Here is a 15,981-nt window from a genome sequence, read left to right as displayed (position 1 = left end):
GCTCTTCTGATGGAGTCAGCTGGGTGCCCCTCTTTTCCTTTTTTCTTTTGCAGCCTGTATGGAAGCTCGGTACTGGTGAACTAAAACAGAGTAGCTGACGAACTTTGGCTGAGGTCTTTGAAATAAACCCGTTTCAGCGAAAAAGCAAGCCTTGGGAAAACGTACAGTAATTCTCACATAGGCTTCTTTATTTTTTAAGTGTTTTTATTTTACAAGGTTCGTTAGCACAGGCCCGGGAAATTATTTTCAGGTCTTTGAAAAGTGACTTAGTGGGCAAAATGTGTGCAATAAGAATCACTGCCTTTCTGAAGAGTTTAGTTCATCAGTCTGCTCTTAAAAGCAGCAGGGGTGAGTATATGAAAAGTGTAAAGAGAAAGTGGGAAAAAAACCCAGGGCCACCAGGTCTTTTCTGTTGTTGCTGTGTAAACATCGTTACACCTGGAGACTTAAAATACAGACTTCTGGTGACAGGATTGGTGCTTTTAATTTGTTCTTTCACTTCAAAGAGTAGGTTTAAAAAGGAATCGGTGTTCAAAAGTTAAAAAATTCTGGGCTTTGCAATCTTTCTGAAGGTTGACTCAGATTCGTAACTATTTTCGTTAAACTCTGTTAGTGGATTCCTTCAGTTTTAATAAATGAGCTTTATAATCACAGTCGTATTACATATTACCTCCTGGCATATTCTGTTTTTGAAGTAAAACTCGATAATCGAAACCTAGTAGGAACATGGTTTAAGATACACTTCTTTTTGAGCTGCAGTATTAGCATCATATGTAAGTTGGGATGCTCGTTGATGTTCCGTTAACATTTTATATGAACTTGTACTGTTTTGGTGGGCACGTTTATTTTGCGATGCATCAGAACAAAAGTTTTGATATTTGGGTATTTCATATCCTGAACTGATTAGAACACTTCTTCTTAGGTCCTAACATTTGGCTCGAGTACGGCCAGTACTCAGTCGGTGGGATTGGGCAGAAAGGTGGCCTTGAGAAAGTCCGCTCTGTGTTTGAAAGGGCACTCTCGTCGGTTGGCTTACATATGACCAAAGGACTCGCCATCTGGGAGGCTTACCGGGAGTTTGAAAGTGCGATTGTGGAAGCTGCCCGGGTGAGTGCCCCCGTCTCTGGGCCCAGTGCTTGCCTTTGAACAGTCGGGGCTCTTTGTAAGTGGTCTTGGAGGAACACCGCTAACAAAATGGTCTTTGCCAGTCCCCTAGTGGGTGGGCAGTAGAGTAAATCGGTAGTCTTTGTGGAATAGCAAGAATGATTTGTTGGACTGAAAAGCAAATGACCCTATGATTTTTTCCTGATGTTTAAAAATACTACTATTTCAGTTACTGGTTCCAGGTGAATACACAAGAATAACCACGTCACTCTAAAACACACACACACACACACATACACACACACACACACACACACACACATACACACACGTATATATGTGCACATATACACATACATCTATATATGTATGTGTGTATGTGTCGTGTCCAATAGTAACTGCAAGAGATTTGACCCCATCATAATTAGATTTTTAAAACTCTCATTTACAGGATTTTACAGCCCCTCCCAGTGTCCCCTCTCCCCTGTGTGTGTGTATGCACAGAGTTAGTGTTGGCAGTTAGCGGAGCCCGCCGGCAGTTAGGTCATTACTAAAGTGGCGCTCTCCCTTCTTGGTGACATCCCTATTGAAGAGCCTGCAGCGGTGCCTCTAGCTCACCCCGACTGAGGCATCAGGGCCGACGCCTTTGGCTGACCCGGCCCTGCGTGGGCCCTGCTCCCGCAGTCCCCCCTCGACACTCGGGCTTGCCGTCCCCTGTTTCCACGCCGTTCCTTCTCTCTTGCTACGTCCGGAGAGCCTGCAGATGCACCCCAGGTGCCGGCTCCCCCGGGAGTCCTTCCCGCTCTCCTCCCTTCATAACGAACCGCAGCCTCCAAAACCAGCTTAAATAAAGCCAGCCACGGGACGTCGATACCAGTGATACTTCTGTGATGTCTCCATTCGGCCCCGTGGTAGTCATTTGTATAGAATATAGTCCGTATATGCATTTCTTATATTCCTTTTTGCTTTTCACTCCATCTTAAACACTTAGTAGCAGAGACCAGTTTATTTTTGAATCCCTTGCAACGTTTGTCACAATACCTCATGCATAAGAGGTCAGAAACAGTTTTTTACTTTCAACTAAAAACTTGTTGAAATATTTTTTGAAGTAGGAAGAACCAAAAAGTTTGTAATTTACTACACATTTGCTTCTTTAGCCCATAGCTGGCTTCCTTTCCCCCTTTGACCGGGAACAAACCTTTGATTCACAGCTGGAGAAAGTCCACAGTCTCTTCCGGCGACAGTTGGCGATCCCACTCTTTGGTAAGAGAAACCGACGTGTCAGTAGCCGGCCCTTCCTCCGTGGTTTTTAAAATGCCTGGGGGTCTGTCCTGTAATTAGTCCTTTCCTAGCATCCTGTGAGGCAAATGTCGCTGGTGTTCTTGCTCTCAGTGAGAGCAGTGCCACTGTGTTTTGGTAAAAACATACCTTGAATTGTTAATGCTCAAGAGGATTCTGAGGGTCAGCGGCAGACTTCCCGACTCAGTTTCCTATGTTAAGACGTTGGTGGTGGAGAGGTGGGGTCACTATACGGGGTAGGGAAGCTGACCCCCTATATATTTTCTGGGGAAGCTTTATTGAGTAAGGGTTCCATCGTGAACATTTTCTCTTTAGGAGTAATCTCTTCGGTATCAGAATGGGGATTTTCCACAGGCTTCTATCATTCTTCCGGGGGGGGGGGGGTGTGATTTGGTTCAGGAGCACTGTTGACTGGGAGTGTTCCCATCTGAATTTCTTGGGGGTTTGGTAAGGATTTTCCTTTTTGGGTAAATATATTTTGGTAGCCAAGCCTTTGAAGCTCTGGTATTGAGTGTGAGCGGCACCTGGAGGATTTTTCTGGGGAAGAGTTTGCTGCTTCCATCTTGTCTGTTCCCTATAGGCCTGCTTACGCGTGGCAAACCCCTGGCAAACCCCTGGCACTTCTGGATAACTCCTTGAGCCCAGGCATGATTTCTCTTTTCACGTCACGGTTTATTTGGATTTGATTTGACAGATTTATAAAATGGCTGGCTTTCCAGTTGAATCCTTGGGCGATACGCAGAAAAGCCTAGAACTCGGTGGCTTGTAGGTGTCCCCTCACGTACCACCGTGACATGGCGCAGCCCAGTGAGTAGAACGTGACCCGGAGCCTTACTGCCTGGCTCAAGGCCTCGCTCTACCATTTGATGTAACTCTCTGCTTGCGTTTCCTCACCTGCAAGATGGGGATCACGACAGAACCTATTCCATAGAGTTGTGAGGATCAAATGAGTTAGTGGATGGAGAGTATTAGAACATAGGGAGCAGTGGGTGAGTGTTGCTGTTATTGAATTAACTGCTTAGTTAGTTGGTAGGGCTGCTTGGGGAATTGCCTCGAGGCGGAATCTTAAGGTCAAGTCCGGGCCCAGTAGAAGATCCGATCCTAAGAGCTGTTGTGGCCGCTGATGTGGGAGGGGCTGGCAACATCCGAGTCTCGTGGTTTCATCTCTGGTTGGGTTGATAAAACCCACGGCAAGACCTACGGGGCTGAATCCATCTTTCAATAGATATGGAGGCAACATTTGCAGAGTATGAAGAATGGTCAGAAGACCCAATACCGGAGTCGGTGATTCAGAACTATAACAAAGCACTGCAGCAGCTGGAGAAATACAAACCCTATGAAGAGGCGCTGGTAAGTGTTGGCCTCTTTTACGGTAAACGCGTCCCTGCAAACTTTACCCTGATCGATAGTTGCAAATGAAGCAGTATCTTTAAAATCTGTTTTGTTGTGAAATATGTAGAGTGTATAAATGTGTACGTGCAGTTTACATCCTAATAATAAAGTGAACGTCCATGTACCCACCACCCAGGTTAAGAAATAGAACATTGCCAGTACCTTAGAAGTCTCCTATGTGCCCCTCTCCGATTGCTTCCTCTTCCCTCTCCCGAGAGGTAATCACTTTCCTGACTTTTGTGATAATCATTCCCTCGCTTTTCTTTATAGTTTTACAATCTACGAACATACCTTTGATTAACGTGTTGTTTAATTTTGCTTGTTTTTTGAGCTTTTCTATAATGGAATCATGCTGTGTATTTTCTTTCATCGACCGTGTTTTTGGGTTGTACCCGTGTTGATAAGTATAGTCCGTTTGTTTCCACGGCTATCGAGTTGTGTATGTGTGTGCCTCGATTTGTTGACTCGTGGTTCCTAGGTAGTTGGGTCGCTTTCCCGCGTTTTGCCGGGAGGAGCAGCATGTTTCCGACCGTTCTTGGATGTATCTCTTGGTACACGTGTGAGGAGAGTCCCTCCAGAGCGTGCACCTAGGAATGGAATTGCTGGATCGTCCCGTCCTGCGGGACTGTTTTCCGCGTCATCGGCTGACGCTCCTAGCGGGGGGTTCTCAGCGAACTCGGGGTTCTCGTCGCCCTCACCAGCCTTGGATATCGACATACTCAAATTTTACCCGTTCTGATGGATCTGAGTTGTAGCTTTAATTCGCATTTCCCTGGTTACTGCTAAAGTTGAGCATTTTTTCACATCTGTTGGTATTCAGGTTTCCTTTTTTGTGAGCTACCTGTTGAAGTCTGTGACTCATTTCCCTTTCATTTGTGTTTTTTTTAAATTAATTCGGAGGAACCTCAGATCTTAATCCTTACTTTTGGTTGTATGTATCGCAGAAACTTCCCCAAGTTTGTGATTTGTCTTTTCAAGGTGTTTAATGGCATCTTTCGATGACTGGTTCTTAATTTTACTCTAATTGGATTTATCATTCCTTATCTTACAGTTTGCGCTTTTGTTACGCTTAAGAAATCTCTCCATGTTCCAAGCTCATGGCTGTTCTTAGCTCTGTTTTCTTCTGAAAGTTTATAGTTGTGTGTTTCATGTATAGATCTTCGTATGGAATTGATTTTTGCATATAGCATGAGATGGGGTCCAGTTTCATTTTTCCATATGAGAACCAGTTTTCCAGCACCAATTTTGATCATTCCATCTTTCCCTCGTTGATGTGCCGGCCCACATCTGTCATAGATTAGCTCTCCATTTGTGTATCTGTTTCTGGGCTTTCTATTCTGCCCCACTGGTTTATATTATACTATCATAATACTGATAGTTTTATAAATTTTGCCCGTAGGTGACATGAATCCCACCCATGTTGTTCCTCTTCAAGAGTGTTTTGTCTTTCTTTAGTCCCTTTTTTTTTTAATAAATGTTATTTATTTATTAAGTTTATTTGTTTATTTTGAGATAGAGACAGAGCGTGCGAGCAGGGGAGGGGCAAAGAGAGAGGGAGAGAGAGAATCCCAAGCAGGCTCCACGCTGCCAGCACAAAACCCGATGCGGGGCTCAAACCCACAAACTGTGAGATCACGACCTGAGCCAAAATCAAGAGTTGGACGCTTAACTGATAGAGCCACCCAAGCACCCCTGTTTTAGTTCTTACTGCTTCTGTTGAATAGAATCAGCTTTTCAAATTTTATTTAAAAAGCTGTTGAATTTTTTTTTGTTGGAATTACATTTTCTCTGTAGATCAATTTGGGGAAGAATATACATCTTTAAAATTCTGAGTCTTCCAATCTATGAACGTGGTTTATAGGTCTTTGCTATTTAGGCTGTGTCTTTCTGTAAAATTGTATAAATTTATTTTTGTTTTCTGTATTAATTTTTGTCTGTTTTCTTTATAAATTCTTACCAATGATTTGTTGATTCTTTTGGATTTTCTGTGTTGACCATAGTATTTGGTTTTTGTTTTGTTGACCATAAGTTTGCCTGTAAGTGGTGTTTTTCAGCCTTTCTTGGCCTTAGAATACTTTCAGCTTCATTTACCATGTCTCAGACTTACACTCTTGTGTTCTTGTATTTCTTGTCTTTTTGTTTAACCTGAGAGGCATCCTTGTTAATCTTGCATTATACAGCCCCACCCTGTCTGCATTCACTTATGTGCATTTCCTGTTTTTCTTTGCTCTTTTTCCCGTCTTGCATCGTAGAGCTTTCATCTGGGATCTTTTTTTTTTTTTTTTTTTTTTTTTTGCTTCAGATATACCCTTTGAGAGTCTCCTGCACTGGATATTTGCTGGTGACAGATGGTCTCAGTTTTAATTTGACAAGGTCTTTCGCTTTGGTCTCCTTGAAAGTTCATTTCTCAGGATGTAGAATTCTCGACTGACAGTTACGTCTCCTGTCTTGCTTCTGTCGTTGGCTGTTAAGAAGTCAGCTTCTTTGATGCCAATCCTTGTTTTTTCTCTGGCCCATTTTAAGATCTCTTTGGTTTTGTTTGATGTCCTGTAATTTCATTACAGTAGGTCCAGGGGTGGATATCTTTGTATTTATCCTTTTGGGGGTTAGTTGGGCTTCTTGGCTCTGTTTTTGGTATCTTGTGGCATAGTAAGGACAGAGACTTTGAGAGCCAGACTACCTCGAGTTTGAATGTTAGCTCTGCCAGTTACTAGCTCTCAGACTTCGTTCTTAGCCGCCTTGTGTATCGGTCGCCTTGAATGTAAGTGGGTAATAATGACACCTCATTGTGAAGATCACATCCTTAATAGATCTTATACCAGCAAAGGCTTAACCTTCACTTAGATTTTGTTCTTAGTATTTCTTGTTTCTTTGCCGGTTTGCTGATGTTTTTCAAGACGTTTTTCATATTTAATCCAGCAATTTTAAGTTGTTTTCAGTGGCAGTCTGCCTGCGTAACTAGTTTGTCATTACAACTAGAAACCGAGGCTCTCTACAACACCCTCTTTCTATGTTCAGAGCGTGCGTGCTCTCCTGCTGGCCCGCGTGTGCTCTGTCTCCCTTTTTCACATGTAAATGATTGGAGGTGGTTGTGTTTCTCAAAGCGTCATTGGTGAAATCCTCATCCAGTTTGATGTTAGGATCTTCAGCAGAGGGTGGCTGAAAAGCAAAGTTGAATAAGGTTTTTGTCTGAAAAGAATTCGGACTGTTGGTCTTTGGAGCAGTCAGCATTCGGCCTCGTGTCTTCCCTTTTCTGCCTGTGCCTGCGTCCCGGCGGGAGCTGGTATGTGGGATGAGAAACCTGAAGTGCCTCACGGCACCGAAGTGCTCCAGTGTGGTTGCCCTCACTCGCTCAGTAGGCCAAGGAAGGGACTTCTTCGGAGCGATGGCTAGCCGTGGTCATGGGCAAAGGTGTTTCTCCTTCATTTGGTTTCTGGTGGATGCTCTCATCAGAAATCCTGTGGCCTAGGGATGGGTCCGGGAAAGGGTTGATGGAGTCTTTGTAACCGTTGCCGTGGAGAGGCACCCCGACCCTCACTCTGCCGGTCAGGTTGCGGAGGTACCCGGGGTGGGGATTGGTGATTCCGATTGACGTAGCCAGTCTTGCCAGGATTTAATATGAAGATGTGTTGTGCTTCCTCCCGGTGTCGAGTGGCGCATCTCGACCTCATTGTGCTTCCCCCGCCTTCCCTAGTTGCAAGCAGAGGCACCCAGACTGGCCGAATATCAGGCGTACATCGATTTTGAGATGAAAATCGGCGACCCTGCTCGCGTCCAGTTGATCTTCGAGCGCGCCCTGGTCGAGAACTGCCTCGTCCCAGATTTGTGGATCCGCTACAGTCAGTACCTAGTAAGACGACCTGACTTGTTCTAACTTCGTTTCCTTTTTACCGATTGAGAGTCTACGCGAAGGAACTCAGCCAGGGCGCCGGGAGTCAGCCGTGTGCTGCTCCTCTCTGCGCTCTCCCCTTTCCCTCACCTTCCTTTCGCCCTGTTGGCCGACCCGTGAGGTTCTGCTGTTTCAAGTCCCATCAGACTGATCACGCTAACTGTGGGAGAAATGGGCACGGTTTTCCTGTCGAGGGCTTTGCGACACCGAAGTTTTTCTTTTCACTTTGTATTCTGGAGAAAGTGTACACCTGGCACATAGATGAGGAAAGGCGGAACCTGGCGTGCCGTCACCCAGCTTCAACAGTTAACTCACGGCACTAGTCTAGTTCCATCTGTGTGCTTACCTTCTTCCCCCTTCCACGTGAAGCAGATCCAGAAGTCACATCTCACTGGCGAGTACGTCGGTATGTGCGTACGAAAGATTTGAGTCAGGGTGCAAACTGGGTCCATCCACGCGGATAGGCTGATATCCCTTAAAGCTGTTTTCATGTCTGGTCTCCCCTCTCCTCAATTCCCCTTTGCGATTTTTTTGTCGAAGAGACCAGTCACGAGAATTTCTAAGGAAATTTCTTTTGTCAGCTGGTCGTGCTGGAAGGGTCTCGTGGATGGTGAAGCCTGTAACAGTAGCATTTTATCTCCTCACCGTGAACTTCTTTATCGTAGGATCGGCAGCTGAAAGTAAAGGATTTGGTTTTATCTGTACATAATCGTGCCGTGAGAAACTGCCCCTGGACAGTCGCCCTGTGGAGCCGTTACCTCTTGGCCATGGAAAGACACGGAGTTGACCATCAAGTGATTTCCGGTGCGAATGTTTTTGTGGGAAGACTCTTAAACTTTCTGTTCCAAGCCAGAAAGATAGCTGTCACAGAGTCATTAGGTCAGCCTTTCCCTGGGTGTTGAGTTTGGGATATTGGGTATTAGTGACAAAAAAGGCCCTAAGTGGGAGATAACTTGGTTGTGTTTTTGTCTTCTCAGAGCCAAAGAATGCTGACATTCTTTGTGATTTTCCAAGAAGTTGGGTCTTCTCTCCAATCTGACTTGGCCTGGAATTCTCTTAGTGTAGGACATCGTGTGGAATTTACCCCTTTTAGAACACGGTCCAAATCCTGTAGTAGCTTTTCTTTTGAACATGTCTCTCTAGCTCACTTCACTTTGTTGTATCCTGTCATTATTGTTTTAAGTCATACAGTATCTGATAGTCAGTAGAGGTTTTTGTAACAGTCTTGAGAACTTATATCAGCTTCTTTTTGAATTGGTAACAAATCCTGGCTTTTTCTTCAATTCCAGCGACCTTCGAGAAAGCTTTGAGTGCCGGCTTCATTCAGGCCACTGATTATGTGGAAATTTGGCAGGCGTACCTTGATTACCTGAGGAGAAGGGTTGATTTCAAACAAGGTATTTCAATTCGTGTGTCAGATGCGGTTCTGACTTTTTTCTCAACATACGTTTTGCTGAGATGTCCCAGGTTGCCCGGATACATCATGATTAGGCAAATGATGTAGACCAGCCACTGGTAACTGTTTGCCCCCAGAAATGTTGGCTATTGAAGTCTTCTAACAAGTCCTGCTGTGAGTTGTAAAGGAAGAGAGTTAAGGTCCTTCTCTTTTATTCTGGCTCCTGCCAGCCTCTTTAGTCTCATTTCTCTGCTCTCTCCCTTCTGTAGATCCTAAATAGTTCTTTAGATAGGACTCCTGTATGTCTTTGAAATCTTTGAATCTCTGTAGGATCCCCTGCCTTCTTCCCTTTTCTCCTCAAAAAAAAAAAAAAAAAAAAAAGCATCAGAAACCCCTGACTTGCACTCATGCAGGTGGCCTTCGGCCCTTCTCCCAGCTGGGCGAGACCCCCTCTGCTGGGGTCCCACACGCGGCACCCCGTGCTCACCTTTGTTGTGCTGTCCGTGATGTGTGCTGTTGTAGCCTTTCTCCCCAGCTATGTGATGAGGGCAGGTGCTGATGCCAGATGCACAACAGGCCCCCAGGAGCTTCACTGTGGGATTTAAAAGATAAAAAAAGACACGGTATGTGGTTTCACGAAGCCAAACCTCTTTTGCAATTTCTGACAGACTCCAGTAAAGAGCTGGAAGAGCTGAGGTCTGCGTTCGCTCGCCGCCTTGGAGTATCTGAAGCAGGAGGTGGAGGAGCGTAAGTGTGGCTTCGACCCGTTCCCTTTTCCGCTCGTCTCCTGTTCGTGGTGGGTGTGCCTTCTCAGTCAGAGGCTCCGGGCCTCTAAATTGATTTCTGATTTTGACTAAGTCTGTTCTTACAGGTTTCAATGAGAGCGGAGATCCAAGCTGCATGATCATGCAGAACTGGGCTAGGATTGAGGTAAACGTCTCCGACACGCCTGTCGGTTCCAGCCCGCTTTGAGGGACGTGTGTGTCGTTAATGTGGCTGAAGTTGAGTCCGAGTCCAGGGTCTGTAAGGGTCTCTGTTACATATCTAGCTCGGTGCACATTCACTGATACCTTAGAGAAAACACTGGCACGCAGTTAAGAAGCTATGCGGCGGACATTGGAACGCCCATCACCCTGCACCTCTTGCCTCCGTCCCTCAGTGCCTTGTTCGTCAGGCTGTACCGGGTGTGGACTGTTCGCCAGGTGTTTCACTGTGTGCTGGGGAGGTAGACCTGCCTCGTGCTCCTAAGGCTCTCATCTCGTGTAGGAGACAGGAGTTTGACGGATAATTAGGGGACACAGTGAATTGAGTGTTCTTGTTGGACCAAGGACCCCGAGTCAAGAAGATACGGAACCCGCCCTTGATCAGCTCACAGAACTGTGAAATTTTTTTTAAAAAAATTTTTTTTTTTTTCAACGTTTTTTTATTTATTTTTGGGACAGAGAGAGACAGAGCATGAACGGGGGAGGGGCAGAGAGAGAGGGAGACACAGAATCAGAAACAGGCTCCAGGCTCCGAGCCATCAGCCCAGAGCCTGACGCGGGGCTCGAACTCACGGACCGCGAGATCGTGACCTGGCTGAAGTCGGACGCTTAACCGACTGCGCCACCCAGGCGCCCCGAAATTTTTTTTTTTTTAACATATATTTATTATGTTTATTTTTGAGAGAGAGAGAGAAAGAGAGGGAGAGAGCGGGGGAGGGGCAGAGAGAGAGAGGGAGACACAGAGTCTGAAGCGGGCTCCAGGCTCCAAGCTGTCAGCACAGAGCCCGATGCAGGGCTCCAACCCACGAACCACGAGATCATCACCTGAGCCGCAGTCGGACGCTCAACCGACTGAGCCCCCCAGGCACTTCCAGGATTGTGAAGTTCGAAGCACATTTTATTTTCTGAGAGGGGTCAGGTCAAAGAAACGGATGTCTGTCATGTTCACAGAGAGGTTCGCTTGCCCAAGTGGCACAGCAGGGGGCCTCCTCCTAGAGCAGTCTTTCTTTCTCCGCATTGCCTCAGATTAAACACTCGTAGTTCAGCTTGATAAAAATAAAACACAGTTGTCTAGCTAGTTCTGTCGTAAGTACCTGTGGGCTCCTGCTCTTTGCTGTCAAATAGGTTAGGCAGGCAGCTAGAGGCTTGTCCCCTTGGAGAGGCTGGAGTGGTTGAGCCGAGCCCGTCGCCGTGGAAGGTGGCTGGGAATGTCCAGGGAGTTACGTCACATGCACAGTTAGTGGGGGGTTTTTTAAAGCCTGTCTGTTTGAGATGTGTTTTGCTATGGGTGCCAACGTCGGTAAGGTTTGAATCTTTTCCTAACGGAGCCCATTAATGCGTTTCAGGCTCGACTGTGCAATAACATGCAGAAAGCTCGGGAACTCTGGGACAGCATCATGACCAAAGGGAACGCCAAGTATGCCAACATGTGGCTTGAATATTACAACCTGGAAAGGTAACTGATCTGGGGGTGCTTTTGGTGGTGCTTGTCAGGGGTAACCCGTCTTCCCTCCCGGCTGACTCCTGCCAGCTTGGGCCTGCTCCTTACCGCAGGCCGGTCCCCCGCCCCCCCCCCCCCCCCACTCCCCGATTAGCCTCTCTTTTGTTGGTGGCTGTGTGTATAATGGGCGAGGCTAGGGAACCGAACCTCCTGTTTTATGCTTGGGCTTGTCTTACAGCCGTGCGTTTCTTTCTGTTTGTTATTTTGGTTTGTTTTGATTTTTGGAGATAAATGTTTTCTGTGACTTTTGGGGGGAACTATTTTTTATATTTGCTTTGGATGTAAGAGTAGAAAATACTAAAAAAACGAAGAGAAAAAAACCCCCAAATTTTCTGTAGCGACAGACCCAGAGGACATAACCCCTGTTAGCTAATAGTTTGGGTATGTTCCTTGAGATTTTTTTAGATTGAAATTTTTTAAAAATTATTTTTATTTTAGGGGCACCTGGGTGGCTCAGTCGGTTAAGCGCCGGACTTTGGCTTAGGTCATGATCTCACGGTTTGTGGGTTTGAGCTCCGTGTGCTGACGGCTCAGAGCCTGGCGCCTGCTTCGGATTCTGTGTCTCCCTCTCTCTCGGCCCCTCCCCTGCTCACAGTCTGTCTCTTTCTCTCTCTTTCTCAAAAATAAATAAACATTATAAAAAAATTATTTTTATTTTATTCTTTTGAGGAAGCGCATGCACGAGTTAGGGAGGGGCACAGGGAGAGGGAGAATCTTAAGCAGGTTCCACGCCCAGTTCAGAGCCCCATGTGGGGCTCGATCCCATGACTGTGAGATCATGGCCTGAGCCTAAATCAAGAGTTGAATGCTTAAGTGACTGAGCCACCCAGGTGCTCTGTAATTTTTTTGTTGTTGTTTTAAAGAAAATGGAATGATAGCGTACATTATAAATCTCTGAAGCTATTTTAAATAAATAAGATGTGACCAATGATATTTATCACGGGGGGGAAGATGTAAAAAATATGACCAGCTTTTCTATTTCATTGTGTCTTGAACATTGTGTGTCAATAAATATATTTGTCTATATATTCTTTTTGAGTATTTTGGATTTTACCCCAATTTAAAAAACAACATGTACTCAAAATAGACAGTTACAAAACTGTGTGGTAGAAAGTGAAAGTTTCTTCCCATCTCATCCCCAGAGATATGACTACTATTAAAGCTTATGAGCAGCGCCTGGGTGGCTCAGTGGGTTAAGCATCTGACTCTTGATTTTAGTTCAAGTCCTCACGGTTTGTGGGATTGGGCCCCGTATCAGGCTCTGCACTGACCGCATGGAGCCTGCTTGGGATATTCTCTCTCCCCCTCCCCCTCCCCCCCCCCCCCCCCCCCCGGCTCTCCCCTATGCACACATGTGCTGTCTGAAAATAACTAACCATTTAAAAAAAAAAAAAAAAAAAGCTTGTTGAATATTCCTCTAGACCAGCAGTTCTCAGATTTTTTGGTCAGGATCCCTTACACTCTTAAAGTTTAAGAACCCGGAACAGCTTTTGTTTATGTGAGTTCTGTGTATTTAATGGACCACATTAGAAACATTGATACATCTTCCTAAGTATCAATATCACTGTATTAGAAAGTGAAAGATTGAAACATAATTTTATTGTCACGATAATAAATTCATTATGTTTAACATAAAGAATATATTATTTATGAATGATTATTTTCCAAACCCCGAAATAACTTAGAAAAGTGGCATGGTTTTGTATTTTTGCGAGTATCATTAGTTTGGGTTAGAAGATTGCTGGATTTTGCATTTGCTGTATTGTGAATTTGCATTGAAGAATATGAAGAAAATCTGGCTTCACGCAGATAGGAGGCTAGAAGAGAGAAGTATTTTAGTAAGCTTTTCAGATAAGTATGGATATTCTTTCATACTAGAGCAAGATTCGGCAAGAAGTAGTTTCTTTAAAAAGTTTATTTAGATGTTTTTATTTATTTTTGAGACAGAGAAAAAGCACGAGCTGGGGAAGGGGCAGAGAGAGAGGGAGACAGGAACTGAAGCGGGCTCCACGCTAACAGCAGAGAGCCTGATGCGGGGCTCAGACTCATGAGTTTTGAGATCATGACCTGAGCCGAAGTGAGACGCTTAGCCGACCGAGCCACCCAGGCGCCCCAGCAAGCAGTTTCTTAATAGTTGCGATGCGGCACCTGAAACCGTATCATGGGATTTCTGAGACTCTTACGCTAATATCCATTGGTCTGTTTCGTACTTTGAATGGACCTTTTACCAAATATGCATGGTTCTGTGACCTGCATTGTTCATGTGGAAAATACTCAATCACTGAGTCACGCAGCTCTACACAGTATCGACACATTTCGTAATACGGTATTTTAAAAGGAAAAGTCTGTTCAGGTGGAACCTGTCAGCCTCAAAGTGGCAGACACGGATTTTCCTAAATCGGGATTTTCACTCGAAAGTTGCGCTGTTAACATGGCAACAGATACAGTTCGTGGTTTTCCTTGAAGTGACGAACCCACTTCATTAATTTTCAGAAAAGTCTGCCGGATTCTCAGGTCTCCATAACCATAGGTTTTGTCGCTCAGCTCTTTTCTCAAGTAAAAATGTTGTTTCCTGAGAAAACAAACTAGTTCAGCTTGCCCCCTAAACAAAAGGATCTCTTCTTTGGGACAACCGTCGTACTCGGGTGTGCAGAAAAAGCACCTTATGTGTGCACGTCTCCTTTTGTCCCACAGGATGTGAAAACTGTGCTGCCTTGATTTGTGCTAAGGGCCACCGTAGCTTTTGCACCGTCAGTGCAGATGTCAGCACAGTGAAAAAGTCAGTTCGTGTTCAGTAACAACGAAAGTAGTTTTGACTTTGCAGATCCCCTCCCTGAAAGGGTCTCGGAGACCCTCTGGGGTGACGTGGATCGTACTCGGAGAACCGCCGCTCTAATTTTTTATTTTTTAGCGTCCTAATACGTATTTATAATATTTACATATGTTTGTAAGTTTTTAAAAAATAGAAATGGGAACGTAGTGTTTCATAGCTGCTGTTACTAAGAGAATATTGTTTATTGGGATGAGCAATCTTTCCACTGCTAATCACAATAAACTGTATTCTCTTAGTAACAGCAGTTACCAAAAGATGGGACTCTGGGCATGAAATCTGGCAGTCTGCTGGATCAGTGATTCTTCCCTTGGGTAGGACAGCATTCTAGAGTTTCTCTAAGGACTTGATCAAGTTATATGGCATTCTTAGATCTCCCACCTGTGTTGCATATGCCAGTGCTGTAAAGGCGGGTCACCTGGTCGCAGACTACTGCCCCAGGTGCATTTTCCAGCAGCATCTGGTTGCTAAAGGCAAGAGTGGCTTAGAAGAAAGCCTTAGCTTTTGACTGGAGGAGAAAGGAGAAAGTATTAGAAGCAGAGTGGTGCAAAGAGCTGTGGGCAGTTCTGGAAGCTAGAGCCTCCTCAGAAGCTAGAGTTGCTGCAGAGCTTCTGATCTTGTGTCGCTGCCTGTGAGAACACGGCCTCTCCTTCTCTGTGCCTGCTGCTTTGTGTCCTGGTGGCAGCCACGGTTTGTTTTCTGTCCTAGGGCACACGGTGACACCCAGCACTGTAGGAAGGCTCTGCACCGGGCCGTCCAGTGCACCAGTGACTACCCCGAGCACGTCTGTGAAGTGTTGCTCACCATGGAGAGGACAGAAGGTGGGGCCCCTCCGCTCTCGGCTTCTGGCTTGGAGTCTGTCCCATTTGCCGGTTGGTCTCAAGACTATAGTCTGAGGACAGACTGTGTACGGGTACAGCCGCTCACATGGCACTCAGTGATTAGAGCGTTGATGGCACTCGCCAGTGAGTCCACATCCTCTCGCCCCTCTTCTGAGAGTCTCTGGGTACAAGGAGGGCTCTCTGTGATGCGTCCTGGCACAGGGTTCTCTTCATTCTTTGTGGTGGGCAAAGCAGCCCTGTCTGCTCACTAGGTACCCGGCAGCACTCCTCCGTCACCCCCGGTCATGACAGAGACATCTCCAGACTTGTTCCCTGGGGAGTCAGCTCGCAGTTCAGAGTCCCTGCTCTAGCACAATGTCACGCACACGAAAGGCCTGTTGAGGGGCAAAGGGCTGAACGTGGCCCTCGGTGGGGTGTGCGTCCCTTGTCCTAGCTGAGAGCCTCGGTATTAAGTTCTCAGTAGGAAATTGCATTTATCTATGGGTGTTGATCTAGATTTGGGGTACGAACCCCTCGGAACTGGAAACAAAACACGGAAGCAACAAAAGCAAATAAAAAACACCCTAACATTTATCATTTGAGCAGCTCTTAAAATCCTTCATCTTCGTGTAAATGCCTTGTACCCGTTACATTAGAATGTCTTCTTAATCTTTGCCATGGAGAGCCCATAATAGATCGTATTCTGGTTTTCAAGTCTCTTCTAAAAGAAAAGGGATGTTTTAGACATATCTGGGAGGACTATTCA

General features: G+C 45.6%; 1 protein-coding gene across 1 annotated transcript in view; it reads left to right on the top strand.

Moving 5' to 3' along the window:
* The window catches only part of SART3 (spliceosome associated factor 3, U4/U6 recycling protein), a 36,437-nt gene that overhangs the window by 13,045 nt on the left and 7,411 nt on the right, over positions 1 to 15,981 (top strand). The window contains 11 exon segments of the mRNA XM_019467225.2: positions 923 to 1,107; positions 2,316 to 2,367; positions 3,629 to 3,753; positions 7,490 to 7,645; positions 8,350 to 8,488; positions 8,974 to 9,081; positions 9,749 to 9,792; positions 9,794 to 9,827; positions 9,952 to 10,010; positions 11,410 to 11,519; positions 15,103 to 15,215. Of these exon segments, the coding sequence (XP_019322770.2) occupies positions 923 to 1,107; positions 2,316 to 2,367; positions 3,629 to 3,753; positions 7,490 to 7,645; positions 8,350 to 8,488; positions 8,974 to 9,081; positions 9,749 to 9,792; positions 9,794 to 9,827; positions 9,952 to 10,010; positions 11,410 to 11,519; positions 15,103 to 15,215 (1,125 nt within the window).

This window comes from Panthera pardus, unplaced genomic scaffold (assembly GCF_024362965.1).
Source record: "Panthera pardus isolate Hobbes unplaced genomic scaffold, ASM2436296v1 HiC_scaffold_15, whole genome shotgun sequence".
Lineage (NCBI taxonomy): Eukaryota > Metazoa > Chordata > Mammalia > Carnivora > Felidae > Panthera > Panthera pardus.
The sequence above is the reverse complement of the archived record's forward strand: the minus strand, read 5'-3'. Positions and strand labels throughout refer to the sequence as shown.